The sequence below is a fragment of the Rhincodon typus genome, chromosome 3 (genome assembly GCF_021869965.1).
Source record: "Rhincodon typus isolate 14 chromosome 3, sRhiTyp1.1, whole genome shotgun sequence".
In the NCBI taxonomy this organism is placed as follows: domain Eukaryota; kingdom Metazoa; phylum Chordata; class Chondrichthyes; order Orectolobiformes; family Rhincodontidae; genus Rhincodon; species Rhincodon typus.
In genome coordinates this window covers 102,953,385-102,971,106 of record NC_063334.1, presented here as the reverse complement: position 1 = coordinate 102,971,106, position 17,722 = coordinate 102,953,385, and the positions used below count along the sequence as shown (strand labels likewise).

The 17,722-nt window shown below is 41.7% G+C and overlaps 2 protein-coding genes across 3 annotated transcripts in view; both read left to right on the top strand.

Moving 5' to 3' along the window:
• The window catches only part of LOC109920222 (microtubule-associated serine/threonine-protein kinase 4-like), a 763,378-nt gene that overhangs the window by 34,382 nt on the left and 711,274 nt on the right, over positions 1 to 17,722 (top strand). For both annotated transcript variants that reach the window (XM_048595288.1, XM_048595289.1), the window contains exon 2: positions 12,500 to 12,588. In XM_048595288.1, coding sequence (XP_048451245.1) covers positions 12,500 to 12,588 — 89 coding nt within the window. The remainder of the gene's footprint in view (positions 1 to 12,499; positions 12,589 to 17,722) is intronic.
• LOC125482815 (microtubule-associated serine/threonine-protein kinase 4-like) overlaps positions 1 to 17,722 on the top strand; it is a 399,885-nt gene that overhangs the window by 199,882 nt on the left and 182,281 nt on the right. The window lies entirely within an intron of this gene.

Genomic DNA, 17,722 nt, shown 5'->3' with positions numbered 1-17,722 from the left:
TCTCTCTCTCTCTCTCTCTCTCTAATGAGAGAGCAGTCTGTGACAGCACTATGACAACTTTACAGTCTTTATTTCCCCTCACGTTCTGCTTAGTTAATATATAAGTCAAACTGTTCAAAACCACCTTCTTCTCACACACCTCCCCAGTTGTCAGATTAACCTGACAAATCAGTAACTTGCAACATTAATTTGTTTATCAACAGTAGATACAATAATTTGGTTTAGATAAAACAAAGAGGAAAGATTCACAGAGATAGTAGGAACTGCAGATGCTGGAGAATCCGAGACAACAAGGTGCAGGGCTGGATGAACACAGCAGACCTTTTCTGATGAAGAGTCTAGGCCTGAAACGTCAGCCTTTCTGCTCCTATGATGCTGCTTGGCCTGCTGTGTTCAGGAAAGATTCGCAATTTATTTTCTTGAATAAAAGTACTTTTATCCTCGATAGCGTAGAAGGTCCCAGCAGTATTGCAGAAGCTTTCCTTTCTATTTGTGCTTTTATACATTGCTGCAGTGTTTATCCTATTGTAGATAATAGACCTTTGGAACCGAATACCACAACTACAGAGCAGAGATCAAGTCCTCAATCTATCCCTTGTTGCCTAGGGAAACAGGGAGATCAAACACTTACTCTGGCATTCAACCAGGTCTGTTTACACTGGCAGATTGCCAACATCTTGTGAATATTGAACTCCTGCTTGCCTGGCAATGTAGACAGAGTGCTAGTTTCTATAACAAGTTTGTTTCAAAAGCAAGTTATGTGAAGTTCACGGGTCCAGATTTGCTGATCCAGATCTTACTGCCAAACACGAAGAGACATCAGACATTGCAGCAGGAGTAGGCCTGAGGTCCTTGGACCTGATCCACCATTCAGTAGGATCATGGCTGATCTGATCGTGGCTTCATCTCCACCTTCCTCACTACCACCAGCTACACCCCCACCCCGCCATCACAAACCCTCAATTTCCCAACCATTGAAAAATCTGTTCATCTCAGTCTTGAATGTAGCCAGTGATCCAACGTCCACTGCTCTATGGAGAGGAGAATTCCAAAGAGAAATGAGCCTCTGAGAAAAGAAGCTCCTCCTTGTTTCCATCTTAAATGGGTGACCATTTACGAAGTTGTCATTTAAAACAGAAAATGCTGGAGAAACTCAGCAAGTCAGGCATAGTGTGGAGAGAGAAACGAGTTAATGTGACTCCTCTTCAGAAATTGTCATAGAATCATAGAATCCCTATAGCGCAGAAGAGGTCATTTGGCCCATCGAGTCTGTTCCGTCTGTCAGAGCATTTCACCAGGCCCAACCCATACCATATCCCCATAATCCTGCATTACCTATGGCTAATCCACCTAGCCTGCATTTCCCGAGATACCTTGGGCAAGGGAGATCCACGTGATCTACACATCTTTGGACTGTCGGAGGAAACCAGAGCACCTGGAGTAAACCCACGCAGATGCCGGGAGAATGTGTGGAGTTTGCACAGTCGCCTAAGGCTGGGCTTGAACCTGGGACCCTGATGCTGTGAGGCAGCAGTGCTAACCACTGTGAACTTCTTTCTGTCTCCACAGATGCTACCAGACCTGCTGAGATTCTCCCGCAATTTCTGTTTTGATTTTGGATTTCCAGCAACTGCAGTATTTTGTTTTCGTTTTAAGGTCTAGAATCCCAGACTAATGTTCTGCTGACATGGCGGAAGTTAAATTACACTTCTAAAAAAAATCGAGAATTAAAAGCTAGCCTATTGCCACCACCTGCAAGGTCCTGTCCAAGCAGTACATCATTCCTGAATTGGAAGTAAATCTCTGGCCCTTCACTGTTGATGATTCAAAATCCTGAAATTTCCTTCTTACCAGCATTCCCTCTGTCTCATGCCTGTGCAATTTGCAAAATTAAAACACTGCCTCAGGCCCAAGTTTATCACCGCTTGATTACCTTTTCATCTCTATCATATCCTTCACAATGGGCTCATTAAATAGCTGCCCCTCAGCAGTAATGCACTGGGAGTGACCTTAAGAAGTTAATTGTATGACATCTATTTCTCAGGGAAATGAAGTTTCACTCTTGAGCATTGTCAGTCAATCTGATTGATCAGATGAAGAGCGAGTAGCCCCAACAATGCCCTAACTCAGATGGGTTGCTGCTGGGATAATGAGCAGTCCTGAGTCATAGAGTTATGCAACACAGAAACAGACCCTTTGGTCCAACTCATCTGTGCCAACCAGACATCCCAGTTCCATTTGCCAGCATTTGGCCCATATCCCTCTAAATCCTTCCTATTCATTTCCCCATCCAGATGCCTTTTAAATGTTGTAATTGTACCCATCTCCATCACTTCCTGGCAGTTTGTTCCATACATGCATCACCCTCTGCATGCAAAAGTTGCCCCTCAAGACCTTTTTAAATCTTTCTATTAAACTTATACCTTTTAGTTTTGGACTCCCCCATTCTAGGAAAAAGACCTATTCACCCTTTTCGTGCCCCTCATGATTTTATAAACCTCTGTAAGGTCACCTCTCGAAGACATCGTGCACGATAGACTAAGATGCTCCTGATGGGCACAGGGCATGCACTCTTTCCTGATTAGTTGGCAAATCAATGGGATTTGATAGTAAGCCATTATCAAGGAGAAGGCAACACTGAAGGAATGGTTCCCTAATCTCCCTGGAATTCAAAAAAGGCTGCAGTCTTGAACATATTCCTTTTTGTTTGCGGAGAACGGGTCCAGTGTATGTCACTTCTTGCAAGCAAAACATGAGCTTGACTGATTATCTTAAATTATTTTTTAGTGTATGTTCAGCAAATGCTGCCTAACCATGGAATTGCATGTAACAGTTTTTGGATGTGTTACTTCGAGATTTGCAAGTGATTGCTTACTGAGTACAGTCTGTACTCTGCCAGTTAGAAACAACTGAAGGAACATGCTGTTTGAGTTGATTAGCCAATCACTGGGCACACGGTCTATGTACCTGCCATCACATTGGCAACAAATCTCATTATCCTTCACTTGTTATAAACTTTATAGACTGTGAAATAAAATTTGGTTCATGCATTTTAGAAGGCAGTACATCATAAAAGTAATTTATTACTTTAGAAAACTAAGTTAGAGTCAGAGTTGCAGATCTACAGGACGGAAAAAGACCTTTCAGCTGGTCAAAATCAACCACCTAACGATTCTAATCCCAAAGTTGGATCAAAATGGAAAAGCTTTGACATTACTTAAATAGACAGTCAGTTTTCTAGACCTGGAGAAGTTCTTTTAGTATTGATTGACTTTTTATTTTGTGAAGGAAAACAGTTGCTTTTACCTACCCAGCCTGGTCCATGGCAAAGTAGTTGACCCTTCACTTCCCTCTGAAATGCCACAGAAAGCCCAGTTGTATCAAACTGTGACAGAAGAGTCCAATGAGAATAAAACTGTATAAATAATAAGATATAGGAGCAGAATTCAATCATTTGGCCCATGAGTCTTCTCCACATTCAATCATGGCTGATATGTCTCTCAACCCCATTCTTCTGCCTTCTCCCTGTAACTCTTGATCGCCTTACTATGGCCTTCTGTAGCAATGAGTTCCACAGATTAACCACTGTCCTCTGGCTGAAGAGATTCCACCTCATCCACTTCTAAAGGATCACCCCTTCACTCTTAGGCTGTGTCCTCAGGCCGTGGTCTCTCCAACTAGTGGAAACATCCTCTCCTCATCCACTCTATCTAGGCCTCTCAGTATTCTGTAAGTTTCAATTGGATCTCTCCCCCACCATCCTTCTGAACTCCATCCAAAATGGACTCAGAGTCTTCAACCACTCCTAATATGACAGGCCCTTTATCCCCAGGATCATTCTTCTAAACAACTGCCAAGAATCGACTTGGGCAACAGATATAGCAAAGGCATACACAGCCCACTCCTCACTAATATCTGGGGACTTGTGGCAAAAAGGGCAGATCTGTCTCACAGACGAGTCAAGCTCAACAGTCATATTTACTAAATCAACCATTGCAGCCAATGTCGCAGCTTCCTCCACAACAAGTCCCATATATGTTTGATCCACCAGAGATGGCAGCATTGTGGTATACCGTTAGGAAGGAGTATCCTTGGGAGTCTCATGATTGACTCTGATCTTCATGAAGAACCTAACAACAGAAGAACAGGAGTAGGCAACTCAGCTCCTCAAGCTTGCTACACCATTTGATGCAATCATGGCTCATCTCAACTTGGCCTCACTCCACTTTCCTGCCCGCTCTCCATAACCCTTCAACACGTTCTGAATTAAAAATCAGTCCATCTCCTCCTTAAATTTACTCAATGTCCCAGCATCCTCGACAGTCTGGGGTAATGAATTCTACAAACTCATGATCCTCATCTCCATTTTAAAATCTGCCCCCCCCCCCCTTATTCTAAAACTGTGACACCTCATTCTCGATTGCCCCACAAGAGGAAACATCTTTTCTGCGTCTATGTTATCAATCTCCTTTAGCATCTTGTATACCTCAACTAGATCTCTTCTCATTCTTATAAACACCAGTCGGCATTGGCCTAAAGTGTACAATCTCTGTTCAAAGGACAAGCCCCTCATCTCTAGAATCAATCTAGTGAACCTCCTCTGAACTGCCGCCAATATACCTACAGCAGGTGGTGCAGGCTCAAAGGGCCAAATGTTCTACTCCTGCACCTATTTTCTATGTTTCTATCCCTCCTCAAGGACCAGAATTGTACGCAATACTCAAGGTGCGGTCTCGTGAATGCCATGTATAGTTGCAGCAATATTTCCCCACTTTTACGCTTTTCCTCAAGCAATAAATGCCAAAATTCCATTTGTTTGCCTTATTACCTGCTCTACCTGCTTACCAGTTTGTGATGCATGCACAAGGTCCCCAGATTCCTCTGCACTGAAGTGCTCTGAAGTTTGTCTCCATCTAGATAATAAGTTGCCTTTCTATTCCTCCAATCATAATTTATAACTTCACACTTACCATGTTCAAATTCATGTCTCATGAAGTTAGGTCAAACAGAGACATGGAATCCAGGAGCAGCGCCAGTATGCCTAAAAATGATGTGTCAACTTGCTGAAGCTACAGCACAGAATTTCATGCATACCAAAGCAGCATGTGGCAGACTGAAACCAAGAAATTCCACAATCAGCAGATAAGATTATTGTTTTGCAGTCCTACTGCAACCAGTAGTGAATGGTAGTGGGTGACTAAGCAACTCACTGGAGGAAACTACTTCACAAACAAACCATCCTCAACAGTGGGAGAATCAGCACCTTAGTGCAACAGACCAGGCTGAAGCATCGGGCAACCATTTCAGCCAGAAGTGCTGAGTGGATGATCCCTCTCTGCCGCCTCCTGCAGTCCTCAACATTACAAATGTCAGTCAGTCTTCAGCCAATTTAGTTCATTACATGTGATGTCAAGAAATGGCTGATGTTATTGAAGACTGTAAAGTCCGCAGAAGCTGACAATATTCTGGGTTCAGCACAAAGACGCCAGATTTAACCATGCCTCTAACCAAGCTAGTCCAGTAGAGCTACAGCAGTGGCAACTACTCAACAATGTGGAAGGTACCTTCTGTCAATAAAAAGCAAGACAAATCCAATTATCCAAGTCTCGCATCAACAGTACTGTCAAGCAGCACTTAGTCAACGATATGCATAAAACTCTGACCAGAGCATTTTGACTTAATAAATTGCAAGATTTTGTGGACTGTCCGCCAAAGATTTGGATGTCTAAGAAGTTTCATCACAATCGGGGGAGGCGATGGCCTAGTGGTATTATCGCTGGATTGTTAATCCAGAGACCCAGATAATGTTCTGGGGTCATGGGTTTGAATTCTGCCATGGCAGGTGGTGGAATTTGTACTCAATAAATATCTTGAATTAATCTTCTAATAATGACCACGAATCCATTGTCGATTGTTGGGGAAAAACCCATCTGGTTCACAAATGTCCTTTTAGGGAAGGAAACAGCCATCCTTACCTGGTCTGGCCTACATGTGACTCCAGACCCGCAGCAATGTGGTTGACTCTTAACTGCCCTCCAGACAATTAGGGATGGGCACTAAATGCTGCCTAGACAGTGACGCCCTCATCCTGTGAATGAGTAAAGGAAAAAAAAAAATCTTGCAACTGCTTCGTGATGCAATGGCTGTTATTGTCCCGAGTGGGAGATCGGAAACATTCCGGTTCAAAATCCAACCAAGTTTGTGTATAGCTCCCATAATATTTGTAGTCCATGTAAACTGACAACCCCACCCACCACCCAAAGAAAATTAGCAGTACCTGACAAGCAGTTTGCATTCAACTGCAGCGTCATTGCGACTCTACACCAGATTTATACACTGCGTTCAAACTCTTTAATTGTGTATACAGCCTGTGTGCTTGAAATTTGCCAAAAGTTCCCCTAATTTTGCAACCCAGACCTGTACTGTGAAATATTTTGCCCACTGCAAATGGTGAAGGAGACAATCAGGAATATGTTGAGTACTTTGCATCCCTTGGCAACTACCTCTGTCAGCCTGCCATCAGTAAGGAGTTGCAAGACTGGATCACCTGCGCAGGCTGAGCCTTCGAATAACTACACATTGAGTGTTTGACAATAAAGGCAAAACAAAAGTCTACTTTACAGAGCAGGTGTCGTCTCTACAGTGCTGTACTGTGCGCCAGTGTTGCACAAGAGAGCCAGAGCAATTCTACTTGCAGTGCCTCCACTGCATTCTCTGAATGTAATGGGAAGACCAGCAAACGAATGTTCATGTCCTCCTTAGAGCCAAATCCACAGGCATTCAGACAATACTCCTGCAAAATCAGCCATGATGGAGTGGACACTGTGTCTGAACTGCTAAAAAATAGTGAGACCAGGAGAGGTTTAGGTCAGGGGTGGGTTGAGGATGAAAACAGTGTATTTAATCCTTAGTTTTTTAAGAACCTACCTTCGTACTAGATTTTTTTGGAGCAATTTAGGCCAACTTCTTCAGTAAAAGAAGCAACGATTTAATGGGACCTTTAGCGGTTTGCACTCAGTCAGAGCTCATGGCAGCCACTGCTGACTCGAAGCTTGTAGCCTCAAACTTTTATTTCATGGTACACACTAAAGTATTTCTGCATATAAACTTTTTCTCTATCATTTAATATAATACACTTCAGTAAACAATATTAAGCTAATTAGATTGCAGTCTTTTAAGGGTCTTGTGGGTAAAGGTACCATATGCTGTAACAGTGAGCAATACCGACCTGGTAGATCTCAAATTTGATTTCTGCTATGTGTAATGTTGCATGATCTCTGCTGGGAAAACAGTTGAAGCAGTGTCTTTTTTTACCTTCGTGCTCTGCAACTAGGGCAGAAAAAATTCAGCTCAGCTGTCCCTGGATCTGATTACGAGTTAGTGGTCCAGCAGGAAAATTTGATGTGAGTTTGTTTGTTAGTGAGAACGAGATCAGGCTGGGTTTGGAATTTGACATGATAGGAGAGCAATAGCATTCTTTAGTTTGATGACTGCAAATGCCTTCCTTTGTTTAAAATGTTGCTGTTGGAATGCAAAATGGCTATAACCTTAGAGGGCTGGGCTGAAAGCTCAAATCCAAATGACCAGACCATTCCTGAATTCATGACGAGCAATTAATGTTTACACAAAATGACAAAAGTTGGAATCATTGTCTGCTGTTATTTTACTACTTTTTACTGTAAAACCAGATATTTAATATATAAAAGTATTACCTGTTAAAATACCTCGGGGGTGATGGTGGTTATAATAGAGGCCAGTTTGAGATGCAAATTTGGGCGATTAAAGATATTTTAGCGCCAACCGATAACAAAGAGACCTTGGAGTGCAGGTTCATAGTTCCTTGAAGTTGGAGTGACAGGTAGACAGGTTTGTGAAGAATGCATTTGGCATACTTGCTGTTGTTAGTCAATGCATTGGGTATAGGAGTTGGGAGGTCATGTCGCAGCTATGCAAGGCATTGGCCAGGCTGCTTTTGGAATACTGCGTTCAATTCTGGATTCCCTGCAATAGGAAATATGTTTTTAAACTTGAAAGGGTGCAGAAAAGATTTACAAGGATGTTGCTGGAGTTGGAGGGTTTGAGCTACAGAGAGAGGCTGAATAACCTGGGGCTTTTTCCCTGGAGCATCGGAGGCTGAGGGATGACCTTTTTAGAGGTTTTATAAGACTTCTGAGGGGCATGGATTGGGTGAATAGCTAAGGTCTTTTTCCTGCGGTAGGGGAATCCAAAACTGAAAGGCATGGATTTATAGTGAAAGGGGAAAGATTTAAGAAGGACTTAAGGGTTAACTTTTTCACGTAGAGGATGCTGAGTGTATGGAATGAGCTGCCAGAAGAACTGGTGGTGGCTGGTACAATTACAACATTTAAAAGGCAGCTGAACATGCCAATAAATAGGAAAGGCTTAGAAGGATATGGGGCAAACGCTCGCAAGTGGAACTAGATTAACTTAGGATATCTGGTCAGCATGGACAAGTTGGACCGAAGGGTCTGTTTCCATGCTGTCTGACTCTGACTATGAAATAGAACGATTTGAAAATAGTTTGAATATGTTAGCCAAAATGAGTATCAGTTCAAGTTCTTTATGATCATAAAACTTAGCCAAATAATTTGAACTTTTTATGTGCTTATATTTTTATATTGTGAGTATTGGTGTAGGGTTTTTAAAAATCCTACTTTTTAAACAACTGAAAAGTAAAGATGAAGTGAGGCTGTGAATATTTTTATCTGTAAAGTTTGGTCACAGTAGGACACAAGGCTGTGAGTGACTCATTCATTGCCTTTGGGAGTTTGTAGGCTAAAGTCTATGTTGACATCCTCCTCTGCTTTCGATCGTTGCTTCAAATTTACTAAAATGACTATTATTATACGACCTGCTGACAAAACAGTCTGGCCTTCCTCACTCTCTTTCATGGTTCACAAAGGCAACTGTCTTTGTCATGACTTCTTTATCTTCCCTATGCCTTTGAAAATGTGACGGATCATTCCCGACCCTGTAGCCTTACTGAGGCTAACGCAGCAGTTAGTCTTTAACAGGCCAAAGTAATAACAATCCAAGTTATTACTTTGAACTTACTGCAGCTTCCCACCATGTCTTCTCAATGGTCAGGTTTAGCAGTTCTGTTTCCCAACCTCTGTTCATACTTTTATTTAAATTATACTTTTTAAACAAGTAATCCAGGCTTTTTATAGTCTATGGTTTTTGTTTCCTTGAGACTGATGATTAAAGTCATCATTGAAAGGTTCAATTTTCTTCATTAGTGTAGCCCTGATTCTGAGACTGGTATGAGTTAAGGTCAGAATTCCTTCAAGTTTTGTAGATGCTGCTGGATCAGATTTGTGACTCAACTGGGGTTATTTCCACCTTTTGTGGTTGCTGAAGAGGCAGCGCATCCAATTTAATTCTGAACTGGGGTGGAATGGGATTGCCGGGAGAATTACAGGCTGATCTTCTGTTCTGTTCGAACAATCAGTGTGGTTTCAGGTTTTCCTAGTGGGATGTGCAGGGTTTGAGCAAGAGTATTGATTTTAATTATGGGAAATCTGTTTGTATCCTGTCTTGAATGATTTAATACTGGGCTGGATAGAGCAGTGCAGGTGTGAATGGGACAGATGAAGGCTCCTGCTGATGCTGTTAATTCTTGGCTGTTGAGCTTTTGATTTCAGATGCTTTTTATGATGAAAATATTCTCTTGACAGGAAGGTATTCCTACGTGCATGAGCTGCTTCTGTTGCCATCGGGGAAAAGGATGTTGGCTGTAGCTGATTCTGTTGCTATCAAACACCTTTAGTTTATACATAAGCATTCTTTGATTTCTGAATTTTTAACAAGTTCTTTTGTTGTAGCCATTATTTATTCATAACCAAACTCCTGCTTGCACCAAAGCTTTTCCCTGAATCCCACCATTTCTAACCAGCGTGACCACCTTCTGGAGACTCGCTTTTAGACCTTGAAAAACTGATACCTATTTTTGGAAAGCATTATTTTTGTTAAACATGTTTGCTCAACATATAGTCATCAATTAGATGATCTACGCGATGTTTCTTTCACAAGAGCCACCTGGGCATTACTGAAGGTGTGGCATGGGGGTTCCCCCATGTAATCCATTAAGCCTGTAATATACGTGCACAGTGCTACCTACAGGAATGTTGCCTTTAGAACTAAGAGTACTCATCATCTTTAATACATTATACCTAATGTATTTAAACGTAATTACTCAAAGCTGGCATCATTCACCTTACTAAATGACACCGAGAAACTTAGATTTTGGATGTTCTTTGAAAAGAATGAAAACATTTTTTAAAGTAAATAAATCATGGGATGTGAGCTATGCCCAGCGTAGTTCATCCCAAATTACCATCCCAAAGTTCCTTTGAGAAGATGGTGGTGAGCCATGGTCTTGAAACCATTATAGTCTATCTGGTGTCGTTACATCCAGAGTGCTTTTTTAAGGTTCGTTTATGGGATGAGGTGTCTCTGGCTAGGCCAGCATTTATTGTTCACCTCTAATTGCCCAGAGGGCAGTTAAGAGTTTAGAGTCACATGTAGGCCTGACCACGTAAGAATGGCAGTTTCCTGCCCTAAAACATGGTAGTGAACCAGATGGATTCAAATTCATCATTGCACTCTTAATTCCAGATTTTTTTAAAAAACTGAATTCAAATTCCACCATCTGCCACGATGCATAACATTCCTGGATCTCTGGATTAACAGTCCACTAGGTCTATGCAATGCAATACTACCACTAGCCATGTCCTCCCTTTTCAGGGAGGATTAGCTGTTAGGGAGAAAGTTCTGAGACACAGTAACAGTGTGTAAACCTTGATGTAGGCACAAGTCAGAATGGCAGTGGTTCGGAGGAAACTTGGGCTTGTGTTTAATCGGTTCTAAAGTGGCGATTAGACAAGTTTGAAGTATTGGTCCCTATGCCATAGTGTTGCAGACCACTTGGCCCATCACGTCCATGTATCTCACTGCAGCACAATCCACTCAGTCCCATTCCACTACTCAGTTCTGTAGCCCTGCAAGCTTATTTCCTTCAACTGCTCATCTAATTTCTGTTTGAAATCATTGATCGCTTACACATCCACTACACTTGCTGCAAATAAATTCCAGGCCGTTACCATTCACTATGCAAAACCAGGATCGTTCTTTCATTTCCCCTGCATCTTTTGCTCAAATCTTAAATCTGTGTCCCTCACCCTTCCACAATCTTTTTATACCTTGTTTATCATACCTAAATCTATTATGAGCTAACAATTCTATGCCAGATGATCAAGGAACTTTAGCATGGAGGTAGAGGTGACCTGAGGTTGTATATTTGTAGGGTTATTGTTGGGCTAAAAGGGATGATTCTGTCTGATATTTGTACAGTGTGATTTATATAAATATCATTTACGTTTCAGTTTAGGGTTTTGAATTTTGAACTCGTAGCATATGGGTTTTCTGTATATCTGAAGAGGTTTAATGATTAACTTGTTGTATGTCTCCGCGTCATTGTGATTTCTTTTAAAACAGTTTGAGAGAGAGAGCCTCCAAAAATGAATGGGTTTTTGTTTACATCAGGAGAGTGTATGAGTGAATAACGTACATAATGTTGTACATTATGCTTTCTAATGTGTTGTTCTAGATTTATTCTTTTTAAGTTTGGGAGAAACACCCATGGCTTAGAAAGAAACTTTTCAGTGTTAACTTCAGTTTGGGGTGGTTCTGCGCTGATTATGGATGTTTAAAGCAGTTACTCCTGAGAAAGAGAGAAGATAGTTTAAGATATGTTAAAAATAAAAAAAACCTCAGAGTAGAGAGTTTATTAATAGATCAATCCCAAAAGTGTTGGGATATAACCTTGAAGAGGTATTTGAAGCTAAAAACATGTAAACTCAGGTATGTGAAGCCTCCTGGAAGAGGCTATCAGATTCTCCAGACTGTAAGATTATTTTTATCCCCTCATGGGACATAGGCATTGCTGGCTGGGCCAGATACAAAGGAACACCTGCAAGTTCCCCTCCAAGCTATTCACAATCTTAATTTAGAAATATATCACCATTCCTTCAGGATCATTGCGTTAAAATCCTGGAATTCCCTCCCTAAGGGTTCTCTGTATCTAGCAAATGTACTGCAGCTACTCAAGGAAGCAGCTCACCACTTCCTTGAGGCTAATTAGGAATGGACAATTAATTGTTAGCCTGGTCGGCGATTGCCATGCCCCACAAGTGAACTTTTAAAAATTGTTGAAATGTTCTTTTTTGATTAATAAACTCATATGGTCTTTGTTGAAATAAATACTGGCAGCCTCTTGTGAATATGTTCAGTAACTGACTTCCATGATCACTAAAAACGAGAAGATAAAATCAGTAGCCTATTGAGTCAGGTCTCACTGTGGGGTCTGACATGTCCGGTATTACCATCAGCAGGGAAGATAACAGAAGTGTAAAAGGAGTGATGAAATGTCATAAAACTGAGTGGCTGTATTTATTTTATTTTCTTCTTTGTATTTCAGTTGCCGCACTAATAATCGGAAAAGCCTGATAGGAAGCAGTCAGTCTGCAGCCCTTCCACGACCTCACTCTCCTCTCCCTGCTCATTCAGGTAAGAAATTACTATTTGAGATGAGCTTTTCATAATATTGTAATCGTACAGTGTGCTGAATTACAGTGCATTGGTGAATGAGAATAGGTCACTTAAAATAACACTAGGTTTTATATTACTAGTGTATTGATTAATCAGTCCATTCATGCAGCTGATAACCAGTATAATGCATGGCATCTGAAGCAAGTATGCAAAGTTAAATATTACTTAGACTGTTGACATGTTAATGTCTTGTGAGAATATGCTGTGTAGATTATAAAAAATGTTGTCACAGAAGTCTGGAATATTTCATTGTTCCCAGTTACAAAAGCTGAATTCTTAAACCTGGGCTGGATATCTGTCATGTATTCTGCTCTTGGGCCTTCATCAGTGACCCTTTTTATTCTGATTACCACTATTCCAGGATATGCCTTCTATAACCAATCCAGTCAGCTGGTCTTTTAATGTTTACGGTCTCAGCCTTGACTCAGCGGTAGCATTATACAAAGCCAGAGCTGTATTGTCAGAGCGGAGGTGGTGAGCTGACGCCTTGTTTGGCCTATCAGATGTATGTAAATGATCCCATGGACTGATTTGAACTTTTCTGTCAGTACCCAGTCAATATTTATCTCTCAATCAACACCTAAAAATAGATGCTATGAACATTTATTTCATTGTTGCTTGTGAGAGCTCTCTGTGTGCAAATTGGGTGCTGCTTTCCTTGTGTTTCAAAAGTGCTTAATTTCTTGTAAAGCAATTTTGGGTTACCCAAGGTTGTGACAGGTATATAATTTTATTTAAAATCATTCTAAATGTAGCATTTTTCTGTGAGAGAGATTTTTGTCAATTTGTTGAATGCATGGTATGAAAGTTTCTGTATGCATTTTGCTTAAAATTTCTTAATTTTTTATTGTAATGCCAAATGAGTCTGCACATTTTTTGAATTGGTAGCGCATATTGACACCTGTTTTGAATAATGTTAAACAAAACACTTTTAGAACCTTTCACTTCTATATTTTAGGTAGGAAAGACTTCATTAATGAAATATGTTAATGATCTGAGCCATTCAGGAAGTGAAATCTTTGATTTTTGAATTAAATCTATATCTACAAACAAGATGTAGCAGACATTTTAATCTGAACTTTTAACTTGCCTGACCTGGGAATGGATGGATCAGAAAGGTGGGGGGATGTCAGAAGTCAGAAATATTTTGCTCATCATTGTGTGTGATTTTCCTTCATAGTGTACGTGAATCCCCCACATGTTTCCCCATTCAGAAGCTGTCTTGGTTTCATGGCTGGAGGACCAGGTTTGGTTAGTGGGGCAGGGTAATTGATCCCAATCTGAGAGAGGCTCCTGTTTCCTGGGACCCAGTTCGGAGGTAATGGGAATGTGGGGGGAGGAGACTGGAGATGGAGACAGCGGTTGACTTAATCCTGGAGGATGGGGGTTGAAAGACATGGGGAGTTTCTCCACATTGAGCTTTGCTCAGGCAGGTATCTGGGCATCTATGCATTCACCTTCTGGGTTCAGGAATATTACACCTGGATGTAGCTGCCACCTCCTGATCACATTGAATGACCATAAGGTGAGGTAATAAATAAGGTTGCAGGAGTGTACCGGCAGGCAGGAAGGTGGTTTGAAGTGTGTCTACTTCAATGCCAGGAGCATCCGGAATAAGGTGGGTGAACTTGCAGCATGGGTTGGTACCTGGGATTTCGATGTTGTGGCCATTTCGGAGACATGGATAGAGCAGGGACAGGAATGGTTGTTGCAGGTTCCAGGGTTTAGATGTTTCAGTAAGATCAGGGAAGGTGGTAAAAGAGGGGGAGGTGTGGCATTGTTAGTCAAGGACAGTATTACGGTGGCAGAAAGGATGTTTGATGACAACTCGTCTACTGAGGTAGTATGGGCTGAGGTTAGAACCAGGAAAGGAGAGGTCACCCTGTTGGGAGTTTTCTATAGGCCTCCGAAAAGTTCCAGAGATGTAGAGGAAAAGATTGCAAAGATGATTCTGGATAGGAGCGAAAGTAACAGGGTAGTTGTTATGGGGGACTTTAACTTTCCAAATATTGACTGGAAACGCTATAGTTCGAGTACTTCAGTTGGGTCAGTTTTTGTCCAATGTGTGCAGGAGGGTTTCCTGACACAGTATGTAGATAAGCCAACAAGAGGCGAGGCCACATTGGATTTGGTACTGGGTAATGAACCAGGCCAGGTGTTAGATTTGGAGGTAGGAGAGCACTTTGGTGATAGTGACCACAATTCGGTTACGTTTACTTTAGCGATGGAAAGGGATCGGTATATAAAGCAGGGCAAGAATTATAGCTGGGGGAAAGGCAATTATGAGGCGATGAGGCAAGATTTTGGATGCATAGGATGGAGAAGGAAACTGTAGGGGCTGGGCACAATTGAAATGTGGAGCTTGTTCAAGGAACAGCTACTGCGTGTCCTTGAGAAGTATGTACCTGTCAGGCAGGGAGGAAGTGGTCGAGCGAGGGAACCATGGTTTACTAAAGAAGTTGAATCTCTCGTCAAGAGAAAGAAGGAGGCTTATGTAGAGATGAGGCGTGAAGGCTCAGTTAGGACGCTTGAGAGTTACAAGTTAGCCAGGAAGGACCTAAAGAGAGAGCTAAGAAGAGCCAGGAGGGGACATGAGAAGTCTTTAGCAGGTAGGATCAAGGAAAACCCTAAAGCTTTCTATAGGTATGTCAGGAATAAAAGAATGACTAGAGTAAGATTGGGGCCGGTCAAGGACAGTAGTGGGAAGTTGTGCGTGGAGTCCGAAGAGATAGGAGAGGTGCTAAATGAATATTTTTCGTCAGTATTCACACAGGAAAAAGACAATGTAGTCGAGGAGAATACTGAGATACAGTCTATTAGACTAGATGGGATTGAGGTTCATAAGGAGGAGGTGTTAGCAATTCTGGAAGGTGTGAAAATAGATAAGTCCCCTGGGCCAGATGGGATTTATCCTAGGCTTCTCTGGGAAGCTAGAGAGGAGATTGCAGAGCCTTTGGCTTTGATCTTTATGTCATCATTGTCTTCAGGAATAGTGCCAGAAGACTGGAGACTAGCAAATGTTGTCCCCTTGTTCAAGAAGGGGAGTAGAGACAACCCTGGTAATTATAGACCAGTGAGCCTTACTTCAGTTGTGGGTAAAGTGTTGGAAAGGATTATAAGAGATAGGATTTATAATCATCTAGAAAGGAATAATTTGATTAGGGATAGTCAACACGGTTTTGTGAAAGGTAGGTCGTGCCTCACAAACCTTATTGAGTTCTTTGAGAAGGTGACCAAACAGGTGGATGAGGGTAAAGCGGTTGATGTGGTGTATTTGGATTTCAGTAAAGCGTTTGATAAGGTTCCCCATGGTAGGCTATTGCAGAAAATACGGAGGCATGGGATTGAGGGTGACTTAGCGGTTTGGATCAGAAATTGGCTAGCTGTAAGAAGACAGAGGGTGGTGGTTGATGGGAAATGTTCATCCTGGAGTTCAGTTACTAGTGGTGTACCTCAAGGATCTGTTTTGGGGCCACTGCTGTTTGTCATTTTTATAAATGACCTGGATGAGGGCGTAGAAGGATGGGTTAGTAAATTTGCGGATGACACCAAAGTCGGTGGAGTTGTGGATAGTGCGGAAGGATGTTGCAGGTTACAGAGGGACATAGATAAGCTGCAGAGCTGGGCTGAGAGGTGGCAAATGGAGTTTAATGCGGAAAAGTGTGAGGTGATTCACTTTGGAAGGAGTAACAGGAATACAGAGTACTGGGCTAATGGTAAGATTCTTGGTAGTGTGGATGAGCAGAAAGATCTCGGTGTCCATGTGCGTAGATCACTGAAAGTTGCCACCCAGGTTGATAGCGTTGTTAAGAAGGCGTACAGTACGTTAGGTTTTATTGGTAGAGGGATTGAGTTTCGGAGCCATGAGGTCATGTTGCAGCTGTACAAAACTCTGGTGCGGCCGCACTTGGAGTATTGCGTACAGTTCTGGTCACCGCATTATAGGAAGGATGTGGAAGCATTGGAAAGGGTGCAGAGGAGATTTACCAAGATGTTGCCTGGTATGGAGGGAAGGTCTTATGAGGAAAGGCTGAGGGTGTTGAGGCTGTTTTCGTTAGAGAGAAGAAGGTTAAGAGGTGACTTGATAGAGACATACAAGATGATCAGAGGATTAGATAGGGTGGACAGTGGGAGCCTTTTTCCTCGGATGGCGATGGCTAGCACGAGGGGACATAGCTTTAAATTGAGGGGTGATAGATATAGGACAGATGTCAGAGGTAGGTTCTTTACTCAGAGAGTAGTAAGGGCGTGGAATGCCCTGCCTGCAAAAATAGTATACTCGCCCACTTTAAGGGCATTTAAATGGTCATTGGATAAACATATGGATGATAATGGAATAGTTTAGGTTAGATGGGCTTCAGATTGGTTTCACAGGTCGGCGCAACATCGAGGGCCGAAGGGCCTATACTGCGCTGTAATGTTCTGTGTTCTATGTTCTCATTATTGAAGTACCACCTTCTCCTCGGAAGCCCTTCAGTTAAAGTCAGAGATGAGTGGTTTGGAGGTGGGTTTAGTTCAGGAATCTGATTTTTAAGACTTTTAATCCTCCTACCCACCCTAAATGCTATGTTAAATTAAAATCTCTTCTCTTCCTGCCTGCATAACCTGATTGTGTAAAAGATGTGTAGATTGACAAAGTGAAAAATGCCTAAAAGCATTAGGCAGCAGCTTTGACCACAGAACCCAGCAGCTAACAATTAAATGGGCTTTCTGTAAATGTCCACTTGAAGTTTGGTCTGTTACCTGAATGTTTCATTATCCCTATTCTCAAACTTCCGTTTTGCTCCCTAAGTTGATCAGGACTAGACTTTTGAGAGTACCGTTTCTACCTTAGGTATAAATTTTATATATTAGAAAATATTGCTCTCCTGGTAACAATGCACAGTTATCAAGAGTTAGAGTTAATGTGGAAGATAGTGAGCAGAAAAATGGACAGTTTAGTCATAATGTAATACAGTTTGAATTTCAAAGTGATGGAATCTGTTCTTTACCATGATAAACCTGAGAATAACTTATGCATCACTAAGGAAGATGCTTGAAACAAAAATTGTGTAAGCTTCCTTTAGTGATAAAAGTATTTTAGGTGATTAAT